This window comes from Colossoma macropomum, unplaced genomic scaffold, assembly GCF_904425465.1.
Source record: "Colossoma macropomum unplaced genomic scaffold, Colossoma_macropomum, whole genome shotgun sequence".
NCBI classification, from domain to species: domain Eukaryota; kingdom Metazoa; phylum Chordata; class Actinopteri; order Characiformes; family Serrasalmidae; genus Colossoma; species Colossoma macropomum.
In genome coordinates, this window is record NW_023494786.1 from 27,075,523 (window position 1) to 27,100,477 (window position 24,955).

General features: G+C 40.1%; 1 protein-coding gene across 7 annotated transcripts in view; it reads right to left on the reverse strand.

The window, feature by feature from the left end:
• frya (furry homolog a (Drosophila)) overlaps positions 1–24,955 on the reverse strand; it is a 158,226-nt gene that overhangs the window by 46,074 nt on the left and 87,197 nt on the right. For 5 of the 7 annotated variants that reach the window (XR_005007006.1, XM_036565238.1, XM_036565208.1 and 2 more), the window contains exons 22-36: positions 23,150–23,339; positions 22,600–22,724; positions 19,472–19,529; positions 18,319–18,410; positions 16,275–16,447; positions 14,443–14,603; positions 10,904–11,014; positions 9,212–9,366; positions 7,590–7,689; positions 6,148–6,319; positions 4,312–4,571; positions 2,866–3,012; positions 1,366–1,579; positions 1,192–1,282; positions 156–238 (exon numbers count right to left, since the gene is read on the reverse strand). Coding sequence is in view for 6 of the 7 variants with exons in the window: in XM_036565238.1 (XP_036421131.1) it covers positions 156–238; positions 1,192–1,282; positions 1,366–1,579; positions 2,866–3,012; positions 4,312–4,571; positions 6,148–6,319; positions 7,590–7,689; positions 9,212–9,366; positions 10,904–11,014; positions 14,443–14,603; positions 16,275–16,447; positions 18,319–18,410; positions 19,472–19,529; positions 22,600–22,724; positions 23,150–23,339 (2,132 nt within the window). In the remaining variant the exon portion in view is untranslated. The remainder of the gene's footprint in view (positions 1–155; positions 239–1,191; positions 1,283–1,365; positions 1,580–2,865; positions 3,013–4,311; positions 4,572–6,147; positions 6,320–7,589; positions 7,690–9,211; positions 9,367–10,903; positions 11,015–14,442; positions 14,604–16,274; positions 16,448–18,318; positions 18,411–19,471; positions 19,530–22,599; positions 22,725–23,149; positions 23,340–24,955) is intronic. The other 2 variants (XM_036565216.1, XM_036565230.1) reach the window with 1 other exon arrangement.

Sequence of the window (24,955 nt, forward strand, 5' to 3'; positions counted from 1 at the left end):
CTTAAGAGGATCCAGAGAAATTCATGCACTGAAGCTCTGGTTTCCTTTGACCTTCTCGGGCCTTGAGGCTGACACATTTTGTCAATCTCTCAGCACAGAGCAGCATAACTGTTAGCTATAATTGCCCTGAAGGACAGAACTGGTTAGGAACGCACTTTTTTCCTCATCGTAAGAGCCTCCGGAGCTGTTGCTGTAGCGAGATTCCAGTCGGTTATGGGCCCTCATTATACTGCTCAGCCTGCAGGAGACACATACAGAGCATGTTGTCAGGAATTTGCAGCCACAACAAATGATTAAAATGATTTAAGTGGCACCTTTAAACATTCTCAGATTACTCTGGGTAAAGTGGCATTACTTTGATTGTTGCCTACATGATTGATATCAACATTCTGAAGTTTGAAATTAGTGTTGTTAATAATATACAAACTTTTTTTTTAAGAAAAATGTATAAATGATTCTACTACACTGGATCTGAAAGCTACAAAACTGTTAACTGCTAGTGTACTAGTATAGGCTTAAAATATAAATGAAAACACAGACTTATTTTGTTATGCTTTAAGTTTTAGCTCAGTTATAGCCATTTTTCTCGCATCTCCAGCAGGAAACTTCTCCTCAAAAGTAGAATAGTTTCTTGCAAAATGTCTCTCAATGTTGAACTTTGTACAAGGCTGAAGTCGCTTCTCAATCGCCAGCTTCTTGTTCGAATTGTCCCGTTCCACCTTAAATGCTGCCTGAGGCATCAGAATATAACAATTCAAACAAGAAGCTGGCGAACGACAAGCTGACTTCGCAACCTTTTAGTGTTTGACAGTTTCTTGTTGCAGATTAAATGTATCAGGAAACCAGTTGGAGTGGTTATAAATGCAAATCCACTCCATTCGTCTCCAAATTATCATTGTTCGTCTCAAATATTTCTCTTTGTCTTTTCGTTAGCTACGAGTTAGATGAGATTATTTTTACCTAAATATCTAATTCTGCTCCGGAGCCACATGTTGCTGACCCCTGGCCTAGCAACACCTTAGCAACCAACTGGGATGGCATAGCAACAGCCCAGCAATACCTTAGCAACCACCTGGGATGGCATAGCAACAGTCTAGCAACACCTTAGCAATCCTGAGATACCATAACAATGGCCAAACTGCACCTTAACAACCACCTGGGTTACTATAGCAACAGGGCATTCTACTGTACCTGTCCTCATTCTCCTTGGCTACTTTCGTGTCATCAGTGTCTGGGATATTTTCTTGGCCAGCAACAACTGTGTTGCTGCTGGATGTTGTACCTGCAGAAAGAGAGAGTGGACTAATCAATTACTAAGTCAATTACACAGTACGTTACACAGTGTGTTACAGAATGCAACTCTACATTCAGCCTGCGTTCTGTATAGATGTGCAGACAGGTTTTCTGTACCGGAGGTCACAGTGGAGATCTTGCTGGTGGCAGAGAAATGGTAGAACGGCGGATTATCACAGTGCAGAACTACAGGATTAACTGGGTCAGTCTGCTGCAGCTCAAACAGCAGCTCCGCCATCGTCTGAGTGGTGCTGCTCCTACACAGATAGATCACCACCTTCTTCATCTACAGAGAGAAAAAAACAAACAGGTGAGAGGAAGGAAGAGAGAGAGGAAAGAAAAAGTGTGTGTGTGTGTGTGTGAGAGAGAGAGTGACAGACAGATAAAGAGGAGATAGTGAAGAAGAGATGAAGAGACAAAGTGAGTGAGAAAGGAGAGTAAGGGATAAAGGGGGAGGCAGGGCAAGAGAAAAAGAAGAATGAAAAACAGAAAAAGGAGCGAAAAAACAAGGGACAAAAACACAGGGAAGACAGGAAGAAAGTGAAGGAGAAAGCATTTGAGAGAAAGAGAGAAGAGGAAGACAGAAAGATGGAGAGAAAGAAAGAAAGACAAAAGAACGAAAAAAAAGAAAGACAGAATGAGAAAGAAAGGAAGAAAAGAGAGAGAACAAGATGGAGAGAAAGAAGAGAGAGTGAGAGAGAGAACAGGAAGCAAGAAAGAGTAAGACAGAGTGAGAAAAAGAAAGAGAGAGAGAAGAGAAAGAGGCAAGAGACAGAGAAAGAAGAGGAAGACAGAAAGACAGAGAAAGAAAAAAGACAGAACAAAAATGGGAAAGGGAAGAGAGAATGAGAAAAAAGGAAGAAAAGAGAGAAGACAGTGAGAGAGAGAGAAGAGGAAGAGAAAAATAGTAAGAGAGAGGGAGAGAAAGAAAGAAAGAGGAGAGAGGGAGAGTAAGAGAGAGGGAGAGAAAGAAAGAAGAAAGTGAGAGTAAGAGAGCGGGAGAGAAAGAAAGAAAGAAAGAAAAAGAAAGAAAGAAAGAAAGAAAGAAGATAGAAAGTAAGAGAGGGAGAGAAAGAAAGAAAGAAAGAAAGAAAGAAAGAAAGAAAGAAAGAAAGAAGAAAGATAGAAAGTAAGAGAGGGAGAGAAAGAAAGAAAGAAAGAAAGAAAGAAAGAAAGAAGAAAGATAGAAAGTAAGAGAGGGAGAGAAAGAAAGAAAGAAAGAAGAAAGATAGAAAGTAAGAGAGGGAAAGAAAGAAGAGAGAGAGAGAGAGAATAGATAAGGACTGATTTATAATGTGGAGTTTTTCAGTGTATTTTTCTGTGTGTTGTGTTTCGATTCTCGCTGTTAAAACCACACTGAGAACTCAGCGGGAGTAAAAGCAGTTCTCCTGAAGGGGCTCTGCAGGAACAGGAGCGCTCTGCTTTAAACTCATAGTTGAGTGATAAGTAATGTTGCCTGAGCTCCTCAGTGCTGCGGTTTCTCCCCCCTGCCCTACAGCAGCGCATTTAACACCTCCGAATGACATCATTCACTCTCCCAACAATACCAGCCTTGAAAAACAACCCACTCACGTGCGGCAGGAGGGGGGTGTCACTGCTGACCCCGCACAGGCTGATGAGGAACTGCAGGGCCGTGCGCAGGTTACTGCTCCACTTCTCGTTACACACCAGAGCCGTCCACGCGTTCTCCATCTCGGCACCCGGCACATCATCTCCATACTGACGCACAGACACACACGTTTACAGTGGAATACCAGCTATAATTAAATCTTTGTGATGTAAACAAATTCAAACAGAGTGGTTTGATCTGAAAGCATTAACCCCAGAGGAATATACTAACTTGGATTTCTTTCAAAAATGACCAGTGAACCTTCATGCATCTTCTGAGTTTTATATATATATATATCTCTCACAATGGTAAAACAGTGATAAATCAGAAAAAATAGCTTTTCTATGGGAAATATTGCCTTACAATGACCTGCATGTACCTCAATGCCATTACAAACATATTTTGGGGGAAAAACCTTGCAAAACAATTGTGGGTAACACTTTATTTGGAGTGATTCTGTGTAGATGGTTAATAAACTCTTAACAGAGTATCAATAACACATCAACAACATATCAGTGAAGTAGCAGTAGTGAAGCATCTGAATACACTGTAAGTAAATATCTTGTAGATGTTCTGTTGATACATTACTTACATTAAGTAGATGTGTTGTTAATATGTTACTTCCATTACACAAAACCTAACCTTACCCAACCTTACTCAACACCTAACCCTAAACCTGGCCCTAATCCTAACCCTAACTATGGCCCTAATCCTAATCCTAATCCTCACCTCAACTCAAACCTAATCCTAACCCTCATATGTTTTTGACATGTTACTGAGAGCCGAGTGTTTGTTTGACCTAAAAAGGGCCACTCAAAATAAAGTGTCAGCCAATCGTGGAACAGCTTAGGCATCAGGTAGCAATTCATTACCATGTCATGTAATAACTGTGAGGGAGCTTTTAGAGGCATTCAACTCTCCAGACGTCTGGTTCCCATCACCACCACTGTGAACAACTCTGACTCTGTAAGTTTCTCTAGAATGAAGCATTTTACATCAAAACACTCTGAATGATTTTGTTTACACCTTAATGATTTAATTATGTAGATAAAGCCTGTGCAGCTATTTTTTCTTTCATAAGAAGCTATGTTGTGATAAAGGTAAAGGGGTTTTGATTTATATATCTGGTGTGTGAAACAAAAACAAAACAAAAAATGATTTGTGGAAAACAATGTGACAATAACTCAAAATAATGAAGCTATAAATAATCACACTTCACAAAAAAAAAAAAAGTTTTCCTTGAACAATCATGATTGGTCTTCAATCTGTTAAATTACTGCAAACCCAGAGAGACAACGATCACTTATAACGTGTGTTTGTATTTACATTTGTGAAAACAGGATAAGCCTACAGTTACACAGTATGAAAGTAATGCTATGAACTCAGACTAAACTCGGTTATGTGCTCACCTTGGCAGTCATGTACATGAGGTTGTTGAGGACGAGGGCGGTGGCCTGCGGGGAGCCCCAGCCCAAGCCTGGGAGGTGAGAGGAGGGTGGGGCCATGCTGGAGCCCCGCCTCTTCCTCTCCTCCACTCGGTGGGAGGGGCTGGAGGTGGCCGGCAGCAGACCTCCATCCACCAGCTCAATGTTCCTGAGCCACGGCAGCAGGTAGGTCAGCATCACCTGCCTGCCATTCAGGTGAGTGGTGGGAAACCTCTGACTGACCTCTGGAGAGGAGAAAAGTGAAGAAAAGAGGACAATAATTACAGTCGTATGTTAAAGTTTGAACACCCCTGGTCGAATCATATGTTTTATTGAAAATAAATTAGTACATCTTCTACAGAGAACGCATTTAAATATGGTATTTTTAGGACACAATTTCATATTAAACATATTAAAAAAATTACACATAAAATATAAAGTGTGTTATAACTTTTTCTCAGGCCACATTTGATGTTTTATTTTTCCAATATTATAAATTCAGCAAATAAACAGTGATTATGCATTAAAATGTGCAGATGTCTGTTCTCTGTACAGCATGCGTTCACTTATTTTCACTTAGAAAATCAGCAAAACATGTCATTTAACGAGGCGCGCCCTAACGTGTTTAGATATGAGTTTTTGTTGTCTGTGATAAAGAGATTTTGGTCATTTTCAGGATTTTGAACTGCCAAATTCTGAGAATATCAATAACATTATGTTATTGCTATATTAGCAGTATGTGTCATTCTATATCATGTATATAAAGTTAAAGCGATAGTTTGACCAAATATCAAATTCACCCAATTTGCCCCTGACCCTAATACAGTTAATCAATCTAATGTAGCTAATAAATAGGCTAATGCACACTTCTCACACACCTATCAGATAGCATCGTGCAAAATCATCACACACTTGCCTCAAAGACAGTTTTTCAAAATTTCTGCATAATTCAGTTAATAAGATGTAAACAAACTCATACAGCATGGTTTGATGTAAAATGCGTTGTTCTAGAGAAACTTACAGAGTCAGAACTGTTCACAGTGGTGGTAATGGGAACCAGACGTCCAAAGCTTTTAATGCCTGCCATGTCAAACTGGGGACCTTCCCGGCCAAGGTGTTGTAGAGATTAGCATTTACCCTCGTCTAACACTCTGAATTCAGTTCATTAAAGTCTTGCTAATTAGCCGATGTGCTGAATAAAGTATGTTTAATGATGCAGTGTGCTGAGGTCTGCAGTGCTGTGGCCTGCAAGGACTGGACCCTGACACATGTGCTCTGAAATCTACCTAAGTGAAAGCTATTATATTAAATATTCTCAAATGTATATCTTTCTTACGGAAGGTTAGGTACATGCAGAGTGCTGTAAGACAAAATATTACCCTAGGAAAATGAACTACATCAGATTTACTTATTATTTTACTATTTTACCATCATCAACATTATATATAGAAACTGAGAAGACACATTTAGGTTCACTGCTTATTGTGGGTAAATAAAATGGCTATATTTGCATTGTAGACATCATGATCCCTGCTTCTTATCATCACCACAGAGTCAGTAAGTTTCTCTACAGTCATCCACTTTACATCAAAACACTCTTAATGAATTTGACTGAATTATGCAGAAATATTGAACATTTTCCCTTTAAATGATCTCCAGTAAACTTGTTTATGTGGTTTCTGACACTATATGACTGTTATTTATAAAAATGTTACATTTTCAGACAGCTAAAAACAGTAGCCCTGCTGATCCACTATATTTGATTTTTTTGTACTGAACAATTGCTTTTATCAGTCACCACATACACACCCAGACTCTAACCTGAGAACAGGGGCAGGGTGAGTTCTGGGTACATCCGGGCGAGCTGGGCAGAGAGCTGTGGCAGAGAGAGGGTGTAGAGGGGTGGCAAAGGTCCATGGGTGCCGTATAGCAAACTGCTACTCCTCTCCTCTAGTATCCTCTTAGAATATACACACAGCTTAGTCTCCAAAATCTAGGTAAGAAAAACAATACATAAATACGTATTTAATAAATACTTCCAATCACAATTGCTGTTTCTGGTTGATTAGAATTAGAATCAGTTTCATTTTATTGGGGACGTTACACGTAAGAGGCATTTACCTTTGTGAGTGCACATGTTAAATGGACGCTCCGGCCTAAATGAAAAACATAACCACTGCTGCTGTAAGCATGCCTATTCCCTTCCTACAGTGGTGCCACAACAGTCATTACAGTCCTAAGAGTGAGATTTTCTGGTTTAAAGACTAGGAAAACTGCCTTCTGATGATGTTTCTGGAAGGTGGGAGAAACTTTTGAATTTTTGAACAGAGACTGTCTAATGCAGATGGAAGCCAAATAGCTAACATTACTGCTAGAAAGACTGAATATCAGGTCTGCCTCTTATTTATTGATATGGGGGATTCCCAATGGTTGTTCACATAATGCATGCTGGGTACTGTAGTGAAAGTACACTGAAGGACAAAAACACAAGAAAGGATACAAACTACTGAGGCTCAGGAATACAATGCAGCACAACAGAACACAGCATAACACAACAAATAACATTAAATGCTAGTTTTAGGATGCACTGTTCGCTTTAAAATAAACATATTAAATAAAAGAGTCTAGGCAATTAACAGATATGAAGTAACTATGATGTATAATAAATAAGTGTAATAATCACAATAAAATGTGGGCATATTAGATTAAAGGCATAGAAAGGGTAGAGAATGTGTGAATATATATATATGTATGTGCAAAGTTTGACATGAGACAGTATGATACATAATATATTACATTACATTAGAATGTATTAACAATTATCCACATGGGAAATTGGGATGCAGACACTCAAATACAGCACAGCATGTGGACCCCCCTTCAGCAGTGGAAACGTGTTCTCTGAAACAATCACACTTCAATATCTGCCAGTCTGACAATTGAATCTGGGTTTTGGGGATGCCAAGGGAACATTACCTATTGGAATGCATAGTGCCAACAGTAAAGTTTGGTGGAGGAGGGATAATGGTCTGGGGCTGTTTCTCAAGGTTTGGGCCCCTTAGCTCCAGTGAAGGGTGATGTTAATGCTTTGGTCTGATGAGTTTAGCGTGGAGGACCTCCAGTGGTCCGCAGAGAGACTTGACCTCAATCCTACTGAACACCTCTTGGTAGTGTTCTGCTGAGTAATAGAGCTATGGGCCACAGTGAAAGGGTTGCAAGGTTTAGGCTATATATATATAGAGCAATGTGCTTTTCTCACTCACCTGCATTAGCTGCATAGAAATCTCATAGATCTCCCTGTTGGTATCTGACGCTTTGAAGAGGATGAGGTTCAATAACGTCACAATGTCACAAGGGTAATTCCTGCATGGAGAACGAGAATAATTCATCTAAAACAGGAGGCGCTCACAGGTCTTTAAAGTCTTCCCTTTTCTATTCAAGTCAAATCTAAGGCACAGAGGCTTGTTCAGTTTTAGTTCATTAAAACCAGCCTGTAAACACAATTAGGCCTCCGGTTCTCACCAAACGCACTACTTCCCCTGGCACTGAGCTTGTAAACAAATTAGCATCAGAACAAGCGCTGGTAGACAGAGCCAAGTCCCTGCAGAGTAGAGAGGGTATTCACGGTGGGGAATTTGGCTGGGAAATACTCTTTGAAGTGTGAAAAAGCTAATTCAGTACAGTCTCAAAACGTTCGCTATGCAACTAATTAACAGGCATGACGATTTTCAGAGCATTGAGAAAAGCAGAAAAGCATAGGATTGTATCATTTTCATAATTACACTTCTAATTACTGCAACTCAGTGCAGACACAGTTTTCCTTAATCTATAAAATGGGCCAGATACCAGAAAAGCTCAGCAGCTTTTGCAAACCATCTTACTATTAAATGTCATGTTCAAAGCCACACAAACTGTACTATTTCACAGCAACCTTGTGCTTACCTTTGTGGAAACAAGCTGGCACAGTATATTAGAACATTTTCCACTTATGTGCCAAAAACAGCCATGATTTGTTATTCATTAGCCATATTTTTTATATGACCATAATTTTTATATAACCTTACGCATACATACTAAACAAGGTTAATCTCTATGTATTAACCCCTTAAATTAACTTAGAAGTTCAAAAGTTTATTACAAGAATTACTCAGCCAGTTTGCACTGTAGTCTATTTATAAGAATGAATTATAAGCCCTAGGATGTAATACACCTGGAATTTGCTGGGATTAAGCAAACTTGATTCTAAGCCTTTAAGGTTCATATATGTAAATGACCTCTGTTTCTCATCGCCCTGCATTGTGCCTTGTCCAAAAAAAGCAGTCCAAGCTGAAATGCATGGAAGAAATCGTTATGTTCAAACTAAAGTTCTCAGTCAACTTGGAAAAAAGGAAACTGTAGCAGCTCCTTTCAGATGTCTTGATCCTTTGGAAAGCTGAAATGATCCGTTTGCTGACACCCAACATAACGTTGAACTCTGCTACACTGTCTGCAGTAACAACACTCTGCATAACTTCAACATGTATGGGGTTAAATTTCTATAGGTTGAATAAGTAAAGGAAATCATATATTTCCACAGAAAACTGTATGCAGTTATAACTTCTAAACTGTCTATATTTGTAGATTAGTTTCCATACATGGATGGGGGAATGACTGATACATTCTCAAATATTAACAATGCTTACATATCAAGCGCTGTTGACCTGCCCAAAAGATGCAGTGGCATTTCACGTGTTTTAGAGGAAGCACAGGCTCACTTTCACCCTCTCTGCTTGATAGCCTCGTGTGATGGGGAGACTTAACTAGTGCGAGGGACTTGGCAAAAAATGGGTATGGGTATATACAGTATGGCCCCTTTAGCTCCAAAAACGTTTCATTTCCTGCCCACCTGCTTCCGCAGACTGTGGCAATAGCTTTGAAGCAGCCCGACGCCAGCTGGTAGGAGCCAGTGTAGCAGCGGTCGACAGCCCAGTTGAACAGATTGGCCTGATCCGGGTTCAATTCCAGCAGCAGAACCACAACTTCACAGCCCAGCTGATGCACCTGCATAGACACACCCAACCAGCACTGTTTAAACCATTGATAACTAAGCAGCTCTTTATCTGAGAGTCTGTTTGCAGGCTGGAGAAGGTGTGCACCCTCTGAAAGGTTTTACAGACTAAATATTATGCCTGAAATAAATAACCGATATTGGTAACACTTTACTGTACGGTGCTGTTCATAAGGCTACGTGACACCTACATAAGCTTGTCATGACAGCTGACATAGACCCACAGAAATGTTTATAAATGCTTATTCCAAAAGGTGTCATTCACTATAAATGTTACATATGCCAATTTTGATCAAAGTTAGCTAAAGTAGCCTTTATGACATATGAAGCCTACTGGAATAAGCATTTATGTAAGGTTATGTCAGTTGTCATGACAAGCTTATGTGGGTGTCATGTGGCCTTATGAACTGTACCCTACAGTAAAGTATTACCCTGATATTTGACACTGTAAATATATTGATCTGAAATCAGTCACCACACATGATTATATACACAGTGTTTGCTTAACTCAAATATATTCATTGTTTTTTCAGGCCAATTAAAAAAGATGAACATGAATACCAAAGACTTTTTGCCAAGCAAGGTACACATCTTGCTGTGATGACATCACCACGGCCCAATCTCTCTCTCAGGCTTATCTGGGCCTTATCTGCCTTGCACTAAGTTTGGGATTCCATGAAAGCAGAATAATGTAAACACAGTCTTTTATTTAACAATTCAAGTGCTATATGAACAGAAATGTGACAACCACCTTAAAGCGATAGTTCAATGGAAAAATTTTTCCAAGACATATTCATGTCCAAAGTTAGCCTCTTTAGTTTTACATTGCAGCCATCAGGCTAATGTAGCGAACTAGAAACAGAAGCTTATCATGACCAACTATCATAATACTCTTTATATATATACACATAATAGTCTAAAATCATACTGAGCTATGAAGTAATCTCAAATGTACCTGCTTTATGTGGTTTCTGACACTTTTATCTACAAAAATCGACAAAAGAACAGTAAAAATTCAAGCTTCAGGATGGATGCTACTATGTTTAGCTGTGCAATACACTTTTGTCCATTTTATTGATAACACTATGTCATATGGTTGTCAAACACCACGTAAACAAGTCTATTTGAGCTTACGTAACCATACAACACTGTTTGAGGCAAGTGTGTGATGATTTAGACCTGTTATGCTATTCATTGCTAATTGCTGCGGTATAATCTTCCATTACTTGTTAGCTACTAGTAGCTCAAGAAAGAAATTTAGGACACCAAAGAAATCCTGGCTGATTGAATACAATAAGGGGGAAACATGTAGATCTGATTTTTCACCAAACTATCACTTTAACTCATAGTGAACGCAATTAAATTTCATTGGAATTTGCTGGAAGAAATGACATAAAGAAGGATTTCTAAAGAGGGCAAAATTGAGCTGATTTAGTGCAAGACATACAGGCACAGGTGAACCTGTGGAGGGTGTTTTTGAATTATTTATTTATTTTTTCGTTTCAGTGTGATGAATAATTGGCTGTGTACCCGCAGATCCTGGCAGGCCAGGATGTTATCCAGCCACTTGTAGAGGTATCCGTCTGGAGAGAGGCCCACGTTGTCAAACACAGGGCCACAACAAAGCACAGTGGACATGGCCTAAGAGGAACAGAGAGAAAGACATGTTTAGTATCTCCTCCACTGAGCGATCATTATGTTACTCTTTTGTGATATTGGCCTTCATAACACTGATATCACATAAGGCTGCAATCCACAGATGAGCCCTCAGGCCCTTTTTACTGTGTGCTGTGAGCATGTGAGTAAATCACAGACACACGTCTTTGGCCCGATCCCATTTCTAATTTTTACCCCTACCCCTTGTTTTCAAGTGTCACCTTGCCCCTCAGAACTGAGTCACAACAGGTAGGTGTGGAAATCCTCCCCTACAAAATGGGACCCTCAAATAAAAAAGAACATCACTTCATTAACAGCTACTAGTGCTGCTCTGTAGGTGACCCTGCCAGTCTGCAGTGACAGCAGAATAGGGTAAAGTCCTCACTGCTGGGCTTTAGTTACATTTAGGGCATCATATGTCTTTAAAGAGGGGGGGGGGTGTGAAAATGATTCACTACCACCCACCCCTAATTCTAAGTGATTTTTTTGCCAGCTTCTCTGTCGAATTTTCCCGTTCCACCTTAAACGGAGCAGCAGTAACGTTCTGCCGCTTCAGGCGTCAGAACTGCTGGACTATTTAAGGTGGCACGGGAAATTTAGCTAGCTAGCTACCGAGACGTTAGCATAGTGCTAGCAATTTTTATGCTTGTTATGAAGCAAAGGACCATAATACATTGACACAACATCAAACTAAGATAAAACGATGGTTATCTTAATCTGTTAACGGAGAAAAGACTCGCATTTGTGGGTTTCTTTGGTCGCTGGCCCAGCCATCTTGTCGGTTTTTCTTTTTTCTCATAACAAGCCGTTTGGAATGTGCCTCTGAAAATTCTCCATTTGGAGGGCCATGTAGCCCTAACACTTCACCCAACCCCTCTATCTCAACAAAAATCGGGACACCCTCCCCCTAGACGTGAACGTGCAAAACGGAGGGCTAAGGGCTAAGTGGTAGGGGCAAGGGGTGAAATGGGATTGGGCCTTTTTCTGTGTTTTTGTGAGTTAAGGTGTTCATGAAATCCAACAAAAGTCAATTTGTTTGGTTAAATTAATGCAGGTAAGTCTCCACACATCTTTATTGTTTCACCAATCATATTGCAAGTGATATCACAATATGTAATGTAATATAATCACAATACTAGTATTTTGTCCATATTGTGCAACCTTAAATTAGACCACAGGATGCAGAGGTCTTTTTCCGTCATGAGACCACCTTCATTTATTTGATTTCTAGTCAAAATGGATGCTAAGTATAAGTTATCCATTTTCCAGGATCAGAATTTCCAGTATTCAACATGGTCATTCTTTGCCTTTATTACAGTTTCCATGCTTTTCAGGAGGCTCGCTTTCAGTTGTCAAAGAAATTGAAATTGTGCAGAGATATTTTTCCACACCTCCAAAGTTCAGTCTTAGACGTTGGTCTTAGACGTTGGTTGCTTTTTCTGATTCTCATGATCCACATAGTCCCAAATACGTTCAATGATGGACTCGGAGGTGGCCAGTTTATTGTTCTGCGGACACTAGCAGATTCTCTGTTTGATCTGCAAAATTTATTATTTTTTTGTCTATTTCTTTTCTCAGTGAGGGCTTCTTGTCAGCTACACATCCTTTCAGACCCATAGCCCTGAGTTGTCCTCTCACAGTGGATGGATAGACATAAACAGCTGTGGATTTATTCAGATCTGAATCAAGACAGGAGCTTGATTTTCTGCTCTCTCTCAAGGATAAAAGCTTTAAGTACTGATCATCTGATGGGGGCAGTTTTGGTGGTCTTGCATGGTTGTTAGTCCAATTTTGGAAACTCTTTCTAAAGAAGTTAAGAGGGGACATTTTTGCTGTGCTTTGATGAACTTCAGCCCCTCGTGACCAAACGGCAGAAGAAACGAAGCAGTGAGAATACACTCCATTACACTCATATCATGTTCTGTTTTATGTTTTTAACCGTGCAAAGGCTCTGAAATTACATACTTCACACAGAGCTGCACAAGATCAGCTTACAGACCCTCTCACAGTTACTGAATAGAGCTAAAGGCTACCTCAGGAAGCAAAGGGCATACAAGTACACACAGCTGAAAAGAGGCGCAGCGCTGAATAGCACCTCGCCACATCTCTCGCCTCCGGTGCAGACACGCACCAGACACTGTTTACATGTCATCACTCAGCACCACTGACATCATCAACAGGGGCTCCCTCGAGTACAAAAGCAAGACAAACACACGTCATCGAGGCTGGACTTCCACCAATGTCACCTCACGAACCCTCAGCTGCAGGTCTGGAGTTATAAAGGTCTACAGCACGCTCTTACTCCACTTTTAGTTCTATATGCGGACTCAGGAGGATAAAGATAGCAGAGTTAATATCCGCAGCCAGGATTAGCAACGTAACTGGCATGTTTAAAATTAGCCGCTGGCCAGAAATAACAGCACCGTGAACTTGAGAATGTTTCCAATGGTTTCTTAATGCTTTAAAGACATTTAGACAAGAAATGCTTTACCAAAAGTCTCACCACCTCCTTGTTTCTACACTCATTGTCCATCTTATCAGCTCCACTTACTATATAGGTGCACTTTGTAGTTCTACAATTACAGACTTTAGTCCATCAGTTTCTCTGCATACTTTGTTAGCCCCCTTTTACCCTGTTCTTCAGTGGTCAGGACCCCCATGGACCCTCACAGAGCAGGTACTATTTTGGTGGCGGGTCATTCTCAGCACTGCAGTAACACTGATGTAGTGGTGGTGTGTTAGTGTGTGCTGCGCTGGTCTGAGTGGATCAGACATGTTTTTAAACACCTCAGTGTCACTGCTGGACTGAGAATAGTCCACCAACCAAAAATATCCAGCCAACAGCGTCCTGTGGGCAGCGTCCTGTGACCACTGATGAAGGACTAGAGGATGACCAACACAAACTGTGCAGCAGCAGATGAGCTATCGTCTCTGACTGTACATCTACAAGGTGGTCTGACAAGGTAGGAGTGTCTAATAGAGTGGACAGTGAGTGGACACAGTGTTTAAAAACAACAGCAGCACTGCTGTGTCTGATCCACTCAGACCAGCGCAACACACACAAACACACCACCACCATGTCAGTGTTACTGCAGTGCTGAGAATGATCCACCACCCAAATAGTACCTGCTCTGTGAGGGTCCATGGGGGTCCTGACCACTGAAGAACAGGGTAATAGGGGGCTAACAAAGTATGCAGAGAAACAGATGGACTACAGTCTGTAAGTGTAGAACTACAAAGTGCACCTATATAGTAAGTGGAGCTGATAAAATGGACAGTGAGCGTAGAAACAAGGAGGTGGTCATAATGTTATGCCTGATCAGTGTATCTGTTTTATGCATATCAAACAATTGCAGGTTCTTTAATGATAAACACAGCTAAAGCAGTGAGTAGGTTCAGTGGGAGTAGTTCACCTTCAGGGCGCAGTACTGGTATCTCGTAATCTGATGATTCCTGTCGCTATATCGATCCAGGGGCGTGAACATGATGCTGAAGGGGCCGGCCCATTGGCTGAAGAGGATGAAGAGGTGATGGCGCAAGCTCTGCTGGGGGAAGAGGAATCGGCGATGGTGCACTGAAAGATTGAAGGAAGAATAAGAAAAAAAGGTTAATAAAGTGAATCAGCAGTCTGTAAGTTCTGAAGCAGTTAGGGCCGGTCCAAGCCTAGTCCTGGACTACACAGCGTTTTGAATGGTGATTCTCCAATGGAAAGGACCAGGCGGAATCCCTGTCTGGGAATTCAACCCATAATAAAGCTGCTGAATCACGGCTTTAATATTCACTCTTTTTAGCCTTCACTAATCAGTGTATCAGACAAGTCTGAATGTCTGCTTTTCTTTTTGTCGCTTCACGAGGTAGCCTGGAGTGTCTGGTTATCTTTTGGCACAGCGTGACCCATCTTTTACCCCTGATGTTGCTCTCATAATCCCCTGCTATTTTAGGAATGGTGTCTGCCGGGTTCAAATTGAGTCCTACGTCAGACAGCAGACAGCGGCAGGCAGAGATCATGGCCTGTTGCCTAGCAATGGAGTCTTATTCCCAAACTGTGGAAATGAGACACTCTAAAGCAAAATATCGACTCTTGACCAAGCTCAGGACATTCAATCTGAGCAAAAATCTGGAATGGAAAAGGTATATAATAAGGTGATTTTGTTTGTTTGTCACTTATTATAGATAACAGTATGTAATACGGTGCTAGAAACCACATAAGCAAGTCTATTTTAGGCAGCGATTACTTTACAACAAAGCATAATGTTTCCTTTGCTGACTATTGGCTGCTATAATGTGAGTCGGTTTAGCTGTTCTAGACTAGTTCTGGTCCAATGTTAATTTTAAAATGTGAACTAGTGAAAAAAATCTTTAAAAACTCCATCTGTCTCCACAGAAATGAATGAGAGGCTAAACAGAAACTGTCTTGCTTTGCTGTTATGTAAATGCAGAAATAGACTAGCAACTACAGCTAACAAACAGTTAAAATGATTGTAATGAATCAGATTCTTTCATGTAGTTAATGCAACTATATTGCATTTGTATTATTTGCTCAAATGTTATTTATTTATTTATTGGATTTTTCCCGAATTTTCTCCGAAATTTCCACCGACTAGTTAGGACCCCCCCAGTCACATGATGCCACCAGCGCTAGGAGGGCGAAAGCTAGCACAGGCTTCCTCCGAGTTCTGTGAAGCGCCACCGCATCTTTTCGAACTGCCACTAATGCAATGTCATTGGACAGCTGATCGTGCTCGGAGGAAAGCGCCAACTGCCAGATCTGCTACATCAGCTAACAGAGGCCTGCGCTGGCTAGCATCGTGCTGAGTGATGGGGGAGCCATCCTACCCACCCAGAGTGAGTGAGGCCAATTGTGCTCTCTTGGACTCCCGTGGCTGTAACATCAGGAATGAAACTCGCGATCTCCTGATGATAGGGCCAACGCTTAGATGGTTGCACCACTCGGGAGCCCTCAAATTTTATTTTTAATTTTAAAAAATAGTGGCATTGATAATTCATCGCGTTAATGCGTTAACTTTGACACTGCTATTAACAACATAACATAAGTGATGTGTGACAGCTTCAGTCATGCAGTTTGATGCTAATTGATGGGGTTTAAGCTTCCATTACTTGTTAGCTTTACAGCTCCAGTGTAAAACTAAAGATGCTAACTTGAGCCCCTCTCTGCTGCACACAGCCCTGTGAACATGTGGAGTAAAGGCTTTTGTTTATGTGCAGTTTAAAAGGTTCTTCTTACCAGGCACACATTGTATGAGGTTGGCCACCATGGCGCTGAAGTGGGCTCGGATGTCTTTGAGAATCTCCACGTCTTTATCATTCTCAGCTTCCAGAAGCATCCTGGTCAGATCTACGTACTCCAGAAAGAGAGCGCCTAAAGCAAGAGTATCCCGTTCCAGTGCTCCATTAGTGCTAAAAGAAAGAGAGAGAAAAAGACAGAGATATATATGTCAGATTTTATGTATAGTAATTTGTTAAAATCAGAAACTGTGCAGGTCCTCAGTCACCAGAGACACGGCAAGTCTGGGCCCATCAGCAAAGATTTGGACCGGGACACCCTTAATCTGAAACATATTGAAAGGCAAGCCCAGGAGGACACAGTGCAATACCAAAAAAATTCCTCCTGGAGCGAAATTTACTAAAATACACTATATGTGTAAGTATGTGGACACCTGAACATCACACCTGAGCCTGTTGGACATCCTGTTCCAAAACCATGGGCATTAATAACCCCTACCCTCTTTGTGGCTTTAACAGCTTCTGTGAAGCTTTCCACAAGATTTTGGAATGTGTCTGAGGAATTTTTGCCCATTCAATCAAAGGAGCTTTTGTGAGGTCAGGCACTGATGTTGGGACGAGAAGGACTGGCTCACAATCAACGTTCCAGTTCATCCCAAAGGTGTTCAGTGAGGTTGAGGTCAGGGCTCTGTGCAGACCACCGGAGTTCCTTCACACCAAACTCATCAAAACATGTCTTTATGGAGCTCAATTATACACACGGGCTCATCATGCTGGAACAGGAAAGGGTCTTTTCCAAACTGTTGCCACAAAATTGGAAGCATATAATTGTCTCAGATGTTTCTGTATGCTTTAACATCACCCTTCACTGGAACTAAGGGGCCCAAACCCTGAAAAACAGCCCCAGAGCATTATCCCTCCTCTACCAAACATTACTGTTGACATTATGCATTCAGCTGGTTAGCATTCTCCTGGCAGCATGCTTCATCACTCCACAGAACATGTTTTCCCTGCTCTAGAGTCCAGTTTCAGCGTGTTTTACACCACTCCAGCCGACACTTGGCATTGCACATAGAGATCTTAGGTTTGTTTGCAGCTGCTTGACCTTAGAAACCCATTTCATGAAGCTACTGATGCACAGTTTTTGTTGCTCCCAGGGCAGTTTGTAGCTCTGTAGTGAGTGATGCAAAAGAGGGTAAGCGAGGATTTTTATGTGCTACATGCTTCAGAACTCTGTGGACTTTGTGGCTGTTGTTGCTTCTAGTCATTTCCATTTCACAGTAATAGCACTAACAGTTGACCATGGCAGATCTAGCAGGGTAGAAATATCACCAACTGACTTGTGGCAGAGGTGGCATCCTATGACACTTGTATGTTAAGTGGATAACTCAACATTCAAACTAGCTACAATTCAGTTTACCAAACAGATTTTTTTAACTGTTTGTTTTTGTTATTGGTGGCAAGCGCACTGCCAAAGCGCACGGCTGTTGTCTTGTAAGTATTGATTGGAGGGCTAAGAAAATGAGATGTGGATTTAAATTGGTCAGTTATCACTGATAAGAAGCAGAGGTAATTGTGCAGTTGTACATACAAGTAATAAACAGAACATGCACTTAAAAATGTTTTCTGTTCCCTGTAGAGGACATATCAACTAATTTTTACTTAGAAAGTTAACAAAGCATGTGGTTTGATGGGGTCTGTTCAAACTTTTGCACACTTTTTCAACATACTGTTGTACACTGATAAAAAAGAAGCAGAGGTGAGTGACAGGCCCCTTAGGGCACTTTCAGATGATAAACAGCAATGTGCGCCCTGCCTTCCAGTGAGTAAAGAGCGTCGGAAAGTACTTTTATGAAAGTGCATACCCTGCGTATCCAGACGCTTCACCACCGCACACACAAATACATGTTGGCATGCACATGTAAAAAAAGTAGTCAGGACCATTTAGTTGCTTTTTTCTCTGTTTTTTTCTATAAAGTCAGGACATTTTCATCCTGAAAATGCAAGAAAACAAACAAATATGCATGTGTGAGCTTTCCTCTTACCTGTCGCTGATGACACCAGAGTCGGCCAGCAGCTCAAAGATCCGGAGCAGCTGCAGCCTCAGTAGATCTCTCCTCTCCCTGCGCTTCTTATTCTGAAACACAGACACCCATCAGTTACACAAAGAATAAAGACCCATTTGTCCATGAAACAAGTTCAGTCTCAGCTAGTAATTTAAATATACAGGTTTACAAAGGTCTTAGAACAGCACAATATAACCATGTGAAAAGCTTCATCGTACTTTAAAGAGGGATTCTACCAATTTTACCCAATTTCTGATGATGTGAACACAGTCATTCAGAGTGGTTTGAGGTGAAACCACCAATTTTACCCAATTTCTGTTCTAGAGAAGCTCACTGATGTAGAATTGTTCACAGTGGTGGTGATAGGAACCAGATGTCTGCCTCTAAAAGCTCTCTCACAGATTATTACATGAAATGGTTATGAATATGCTGCCGAATGCCCGAGACATTGTTTTATAAAAGTTTTGTTTTATACTTTTGGCTTAAAGGGTATTTCCAAAATCTGCTCTTGGTGGAGGTGCACATGTAGGGGGCTGTAAGACAAAATATTTCCCAAAGAAAAATAATTTTTCCAGATTTACCACTATTTTATCTGCACCAACATTACATACAAAAACTCAGAAGATACATGTAGATTCACCGGATAGTAAATAAAATGGCTACATTTGCACTGAAGACATCATGACCCCTGGTTCCTATCACTACCACTGTAAAGAAACTGAGTCAGGAGGTTTCTATACAATGAACTATTTCACATCAAATCACTCTGAATGACTTTACATCTCAACCACTAAGACCTTGTAAAGGGTGGAACTTCCATTCAATCCAACTCATTTTGCTTTTTCACAGTCAGAAACAGTGTTACTGAATGTGTCCATTCTGATGTATCAAGCTGCCATTACTTTCAGCAAAGGTTTGGTCGTATAAAAGTTACATAGTAATATCGAAGCCATGAAATATAAGAGATATTAGGGCATCTTTTGCTCTCTGCGATTCTTTATTCTGCTCACTGAAACAGCACAATAAGTATTCTCTTATTGTAATAATAAGAAACATGCTTTTCACAGTGTTTATATGGATATTATGCATTTAATCAATGACACACAGTGATTGTTAAATCTTAAATACTGACCTCTGGCCTTCTTTCCAAAGCTTCCTTCATCAAAGGATGCAGTTCTTCTATCAGCTCTCTGCCCAAAAAACACATTCAAATGATTGAATCAATCCAGCTGAAGAATCAATACAGCCTAGTCGGGTTTATCCGCAAACATTTGTACTGCCGTTAATACTTTAATGAGTCCGGGAAATGAAATCTGTAATGAGACGTTGGGTCTGTCCTGTATGTTTATTCAGAGTAAGGGATATTCGATCTACAATTAAATTGACCGAGAACAGAATAAGCCATGGAAGCGGGCCAAGGTGAAAGCAGTGCAGGGTTCACTGCGAGTCTGAAAATAACCAGGTCTTTATGTCTGGTTTCAATCCGTACAAAGAGACAGATCAGAGTACATTTAATAACACTATTATACACAACTGGACTCTGTGCTGTAAATGCCATTTTCAGCTGATCTCTGGATAACAATGCAAATGAGGAAAAGCTGTGCCCACTAAAAAGGTGTATTTCATCACACTCACAGCTTTTAAACTGAACACAGTCACAGAACATGTCTTTAAGTGCGCTTTAAAGTGTGTCTGCGTCAAGCACTGTTGGTATGTAGCCTCCACAGAGCTTCTTGTAACGTGGAAAGGTACAGTGTTCAAAATCATGACAGGAATGTAAATTATTTGAGATGCCACAGGTATGTTTATAAGAGGAGGTATGTCAAATGATGACTTGCAATCAGTGGTGGAGATAATAATAATAATAATAATAATAATAAGCTTTATTTTACAGCACGTTTCATACACATAATGCAGCTTCAAATGCTTGAAAGACAAATAAAAGACAATGGTAATATAACAGAAAAAAATATGAAACAAGTAGCAATAATATAATCAAAAATTATTAAAAATAAAAAAGTGGCAATAAAAATAAAAAAACAAAAGTAAGACATTACAATGCGAATTCATTTTTTACTGTAATAAAGCAGTATAAGTATTAGTCTACAGTTCTTATAAACACATTACAGTTACTGACTTAATAAGAATGTTGATTTAATATCTTGCTACATAACATTGACATAAACATGTCATGGTAGATGTCATATGCTGTCATGAGTTGTCATGCCAGATCATGTCCAGTAATAACAGTAGCCACGTTTACATGCAGCCCAATAAACCGTTAATAATCCGACTAATAGCTCGATAGGGATACATACGTACGTGTAAACACCTCAATTGGAATAGACTAGTCCGATTGAAGCCATTCAGAATACAGTTTCTATCCAATTGAACGAGGTGGGTAATCCTGTTAATAAACCATTAAATAGAAGAATAATAACCATGTAAACACCTGTATCTGATTACATTCCCAATTGGAAAGTTTAAGAATGTTCTGTGCACATGCATTCGCGCTTGTAACGTTCAACACGGCGGAGCAGAAACTGGTCTGCAGAGGAGACGAAGTTTATGCTCTGATCTTTAAAAGACGGCGGTGGGACGGACGTCCAGCTTATGTGTCTCAGAACACGACATCTTCCTCTCGGCCTTCTTTAATAAGTACATGTGAAGGACGTCTTCCTGAGTCTGACATCATTTTAAAGTAATTAAAAACAGAAGCACTGCTCACTGCTGCTCGTCTCACTCTGACTGGACTCACAAGATGCTCGTTGTCATGGTAACGTCTACACTAAGTGGTTCTCTACACATGCGCATAATTTTGGATTGGATTACTTATAGTGAGCATATAAACTGAGATTTTCCATCAGATTGTTGAGTAGAGTGAACATATAAACACCTCAGTCTTGATCTATAATCGGAATGTATTCAACCGGACTGGCAAAAATTTTTGCATGTAAACACAGCCTGTGTCTTGCTATCATTACTGGTACCTGGCATAACAGGTGTCATAATTTTAGATGCCAAGGGGGCTAACTAGAGAGCAATGAGCATGTAATATAAGCTGTCATGACATCAAGCTAACATGACAATGTTATATTACTGAACAACATCTGTCAAGACGACTCATGACAGCATCTCCCATCACATGTTTATATCAGTTATGTAGCAAAGTAAAGTGTTTTTGGTTACTATTATGTTTCTGAGCATATAATATAAAGTATGCACAGTGCATTTAAAACATTCTGTCTATATATTATTGGTGCTTGCGCTTTTTACATATTTTGTGCATGCACGACTACCTGTGCCAGTTGCCTACACAACTTGGTTTGGGGATACAACCAGTGTAGTGTGAGCGCCAGGTGTCCACTGACCGAGGAGGACGAAAGTGGATGTATCCAAAAGTATATTTTCATGAGCTACTTTGAATTATCATAAGGGCACATTAAGTGTTTGTCTTAATGAAGTCATGCCTAAGCTTGAGAAGTTTCACTACTGCAAATTCAGTAAGCAACCTAGCAGCTCAGAAGAGAATAGAGAGTGATTTAGTGTAAAGTAATGAATAGTGAGATTTCTTCCAGGATGTAATGAGTATAGTAATCCACAGAGTGAATTAATTAGAGAGAAATAATTAGTAATGTGTAATGGATTACTTTTTTGAGTAAATACCCAACACTGTTTGCAACTGTGTACTGAAACATGTCTTTGAGTGCGCTTTTAAATGAGCCTGCGTCAAGCACTCTTGGTATTTAGCCTCCACAGAGCTTTCTGGAATTTGGAGAGGTACAGGGTTCAAAACCATGGCAGGTATGTAAATTATTTGAGATGCAACAGGTATGTTTAGAACAGATGGTATGTCAAAACAGTGCTATCAATTCTAATCGCATGTCTGCAGTGTAACAGCTGCTGAAAAGCCAAGCTATAAAAAAAAACTGACTACAATGAATTTTGAATTTTGCACATTAAAACCCTTTTGCATTGACTCCTTACACAGCCAGGGCCCGCCGGAACACCCAAAGTTTTATTGCACATTTCTGTAACCTAACCAACCAGCTGACACTGAAGTCACTGAATGATAAGCCTTAGTATGCAACAAGCCTGTGATTTTAAGGGGTTAAACCACTTTAAACAACTTTACGAACTACTATGAAACTACCATGTTATGAGAGTAACGACAAATAAGACAAGAGCATATTAAAGTATATAAAAGTAGCTGAGACGGTGGGAAATGAGCTGTCTGGTTATGAAACAGGTGAGCAGTACCTGAACACCAGAGAGTTTGTGCGGCCGAAGCCCAGCACCAGTGCCTCGGTGATCTCAATGCTTTCAGAGCGCATCAGAGGAACCAGCTGCTTCAGGAGCCACGCTACTGACGGAGTCCCAACAACCTGATCCACAACACATCCAGTCAATATAGTGAAGGAATGCTTGAACATTTAATGAGAGGGATTACAGACATTAGAGGTAACTACGGAAAGTCAAATCATTATACGTTATACATCAAGACTGGCCTGTTTCTCATTGAGTTCTATCTAAAACAGACCTGTGGCTTATGTAGTTTCTGACAACGTATGACATACTGTTAACCATAAAAATGAACAAAAGAACATCACATAGCTGAAAACAATAGTAGAAGTCTGAATTTTGTCTGAATTTTGTTAATTTTTTAAATGTGTACTTTCAAAAACATTACCTTTATTAAACATAACAGTGACTACAGGACCAGGTCTGCTCGTGGATGACATGTAGTGTTACAGGCTGTAACGCAATGGTTTGTTTATAACCTGTTTCATAACTGACTGCAGGCACTCACTTTGTTGTCGTAGCCGCTGCTGCTGTCACTGGTCGGGGTCATAATCTCAGGCGTGGAGGCTCGGAGGTGGCCAGGACTCATAATGCTCGGCTTGGCCACACCGAAGCACAGGATTAGGTAGTTCCTCCACAGAGAGACGAAGCTGTCACCTGAGCCTGCTGCACTCGTCTTCTTAGCATTAGCAGGGTTGCTAACGGGATATTAAAAACAAATTTATGATCAGCACTGCATTCATAAAAACAGCTTTCATTTGACCTTGTATTCAGCACAAGAGAGATACCAAACTGGGTAGAAGAAGATAACATGTGTTGATGTGAGAAAACTTAAGCCCATGTGATTTAGACTGAGAGAGCCATGCAGTAAGGCCCCCTCTAAGACAAAAAGCAAGTGCCAACTGTAGTAGCAAAAATAGATGTGAAAACTTGCTAGTAGGCATTAACAACGTTGTTAATAGTAGAAGGTCTTAAAGAGCCTCTGGGGAGTGAGGGCAATCCTAGCAGATGTCCGTACTGTGTCTCTCCCACTACTTGGATAGCAGGAGTCCACTAACTCACATTAATAACCACATAAATGGACGAAAATACAGCAGTCTGAATACTAATTCTATTATGTGTAAGTGTTTTTAGGAAAGTTTAAGAATTCTAAACTTTGTGAGTATATAAGCTATACTGCCTACCATTCAGATAATTCCAAAAAGAAAAAAGTAGCACTGAGTAATACCTACATTAATACCATTTCAATTAAGACACGACTGCTATGACCAATATCAGTTATACTGATTTTAAAGAGCTAAAACCTCTGATAACCAATAACATCTGTCCAACATCATTTTCCAGGGAAAACAGAGTAAAAATGTTTGAATGCTACTAAGACTGAGTGTTATAATAAACATTCAACAAAGTTTAAAAAAAAAAAGATAGAAATATGACTTACTTAAAAAACTGCTGACCAGATCTATAAGATGACTGCCTGGACGTGGCCTAGCATTCAAATCAGCTTTACTCAAGCTTAGGACTTTCCAGTTTGTATTAAAAAGAGAGAAATTTTTGGCAAAATACATTGGTCATTTAATTGATATATTGGACAATTATTCATAGCATGTTTTACATATTATTTTATGTGCCTATAAGAGCAACATTGACCTAATTAGAATGAAAACATTGATTTAGATTCCCTGGGGCTTTGATATGGTAAAAAATAAAGGAAAATCCAATAGTTTTAGTTAAACCGAACATTACCCACCGAGTTAAAACTTCATATAAGACAGTTAAATAACATGAATTCTTACACAAGAGTAAATTTAGAGGGTCTATATTATACATTTTTCTTCTACTTAATTTTTTCCTCTAAAGTCCACTTCTTGTTTGTGTGGGTTTATGTACTAAAAACAGCTATCATTCATTTTTAAATGAGCATTTGGACTCACTTGCCTTTAAGACTGATGTAAATAACGTCTGATCTGATTGGCCACCCTGTATTGTGCCTTATTCAAAAAGCATTCACTCCTTCCAACTTCATTGTGAATGGGTGGGGCTAAACTTATGTAGGCTGAAAAGGTGGATATATGTAAATGCACTGGTTTTCGTGACACCACCAAAACAGCTAATTCAAAGCTGTTGTTACAGTTTAGATTTCCTATTTGCATTGAATGGACTGTGGAGTGAATAGTACGTTTCCATGATATGAGGCCTGTCCATTATTCAAGTTATTCAAATTATGTTTCATATTATTTCATATAAATGGTGTTTTATCAGCAGGAGTTCTGCCAATGCCAGCAACATCGGCTGAACTCATCAGATATATCAG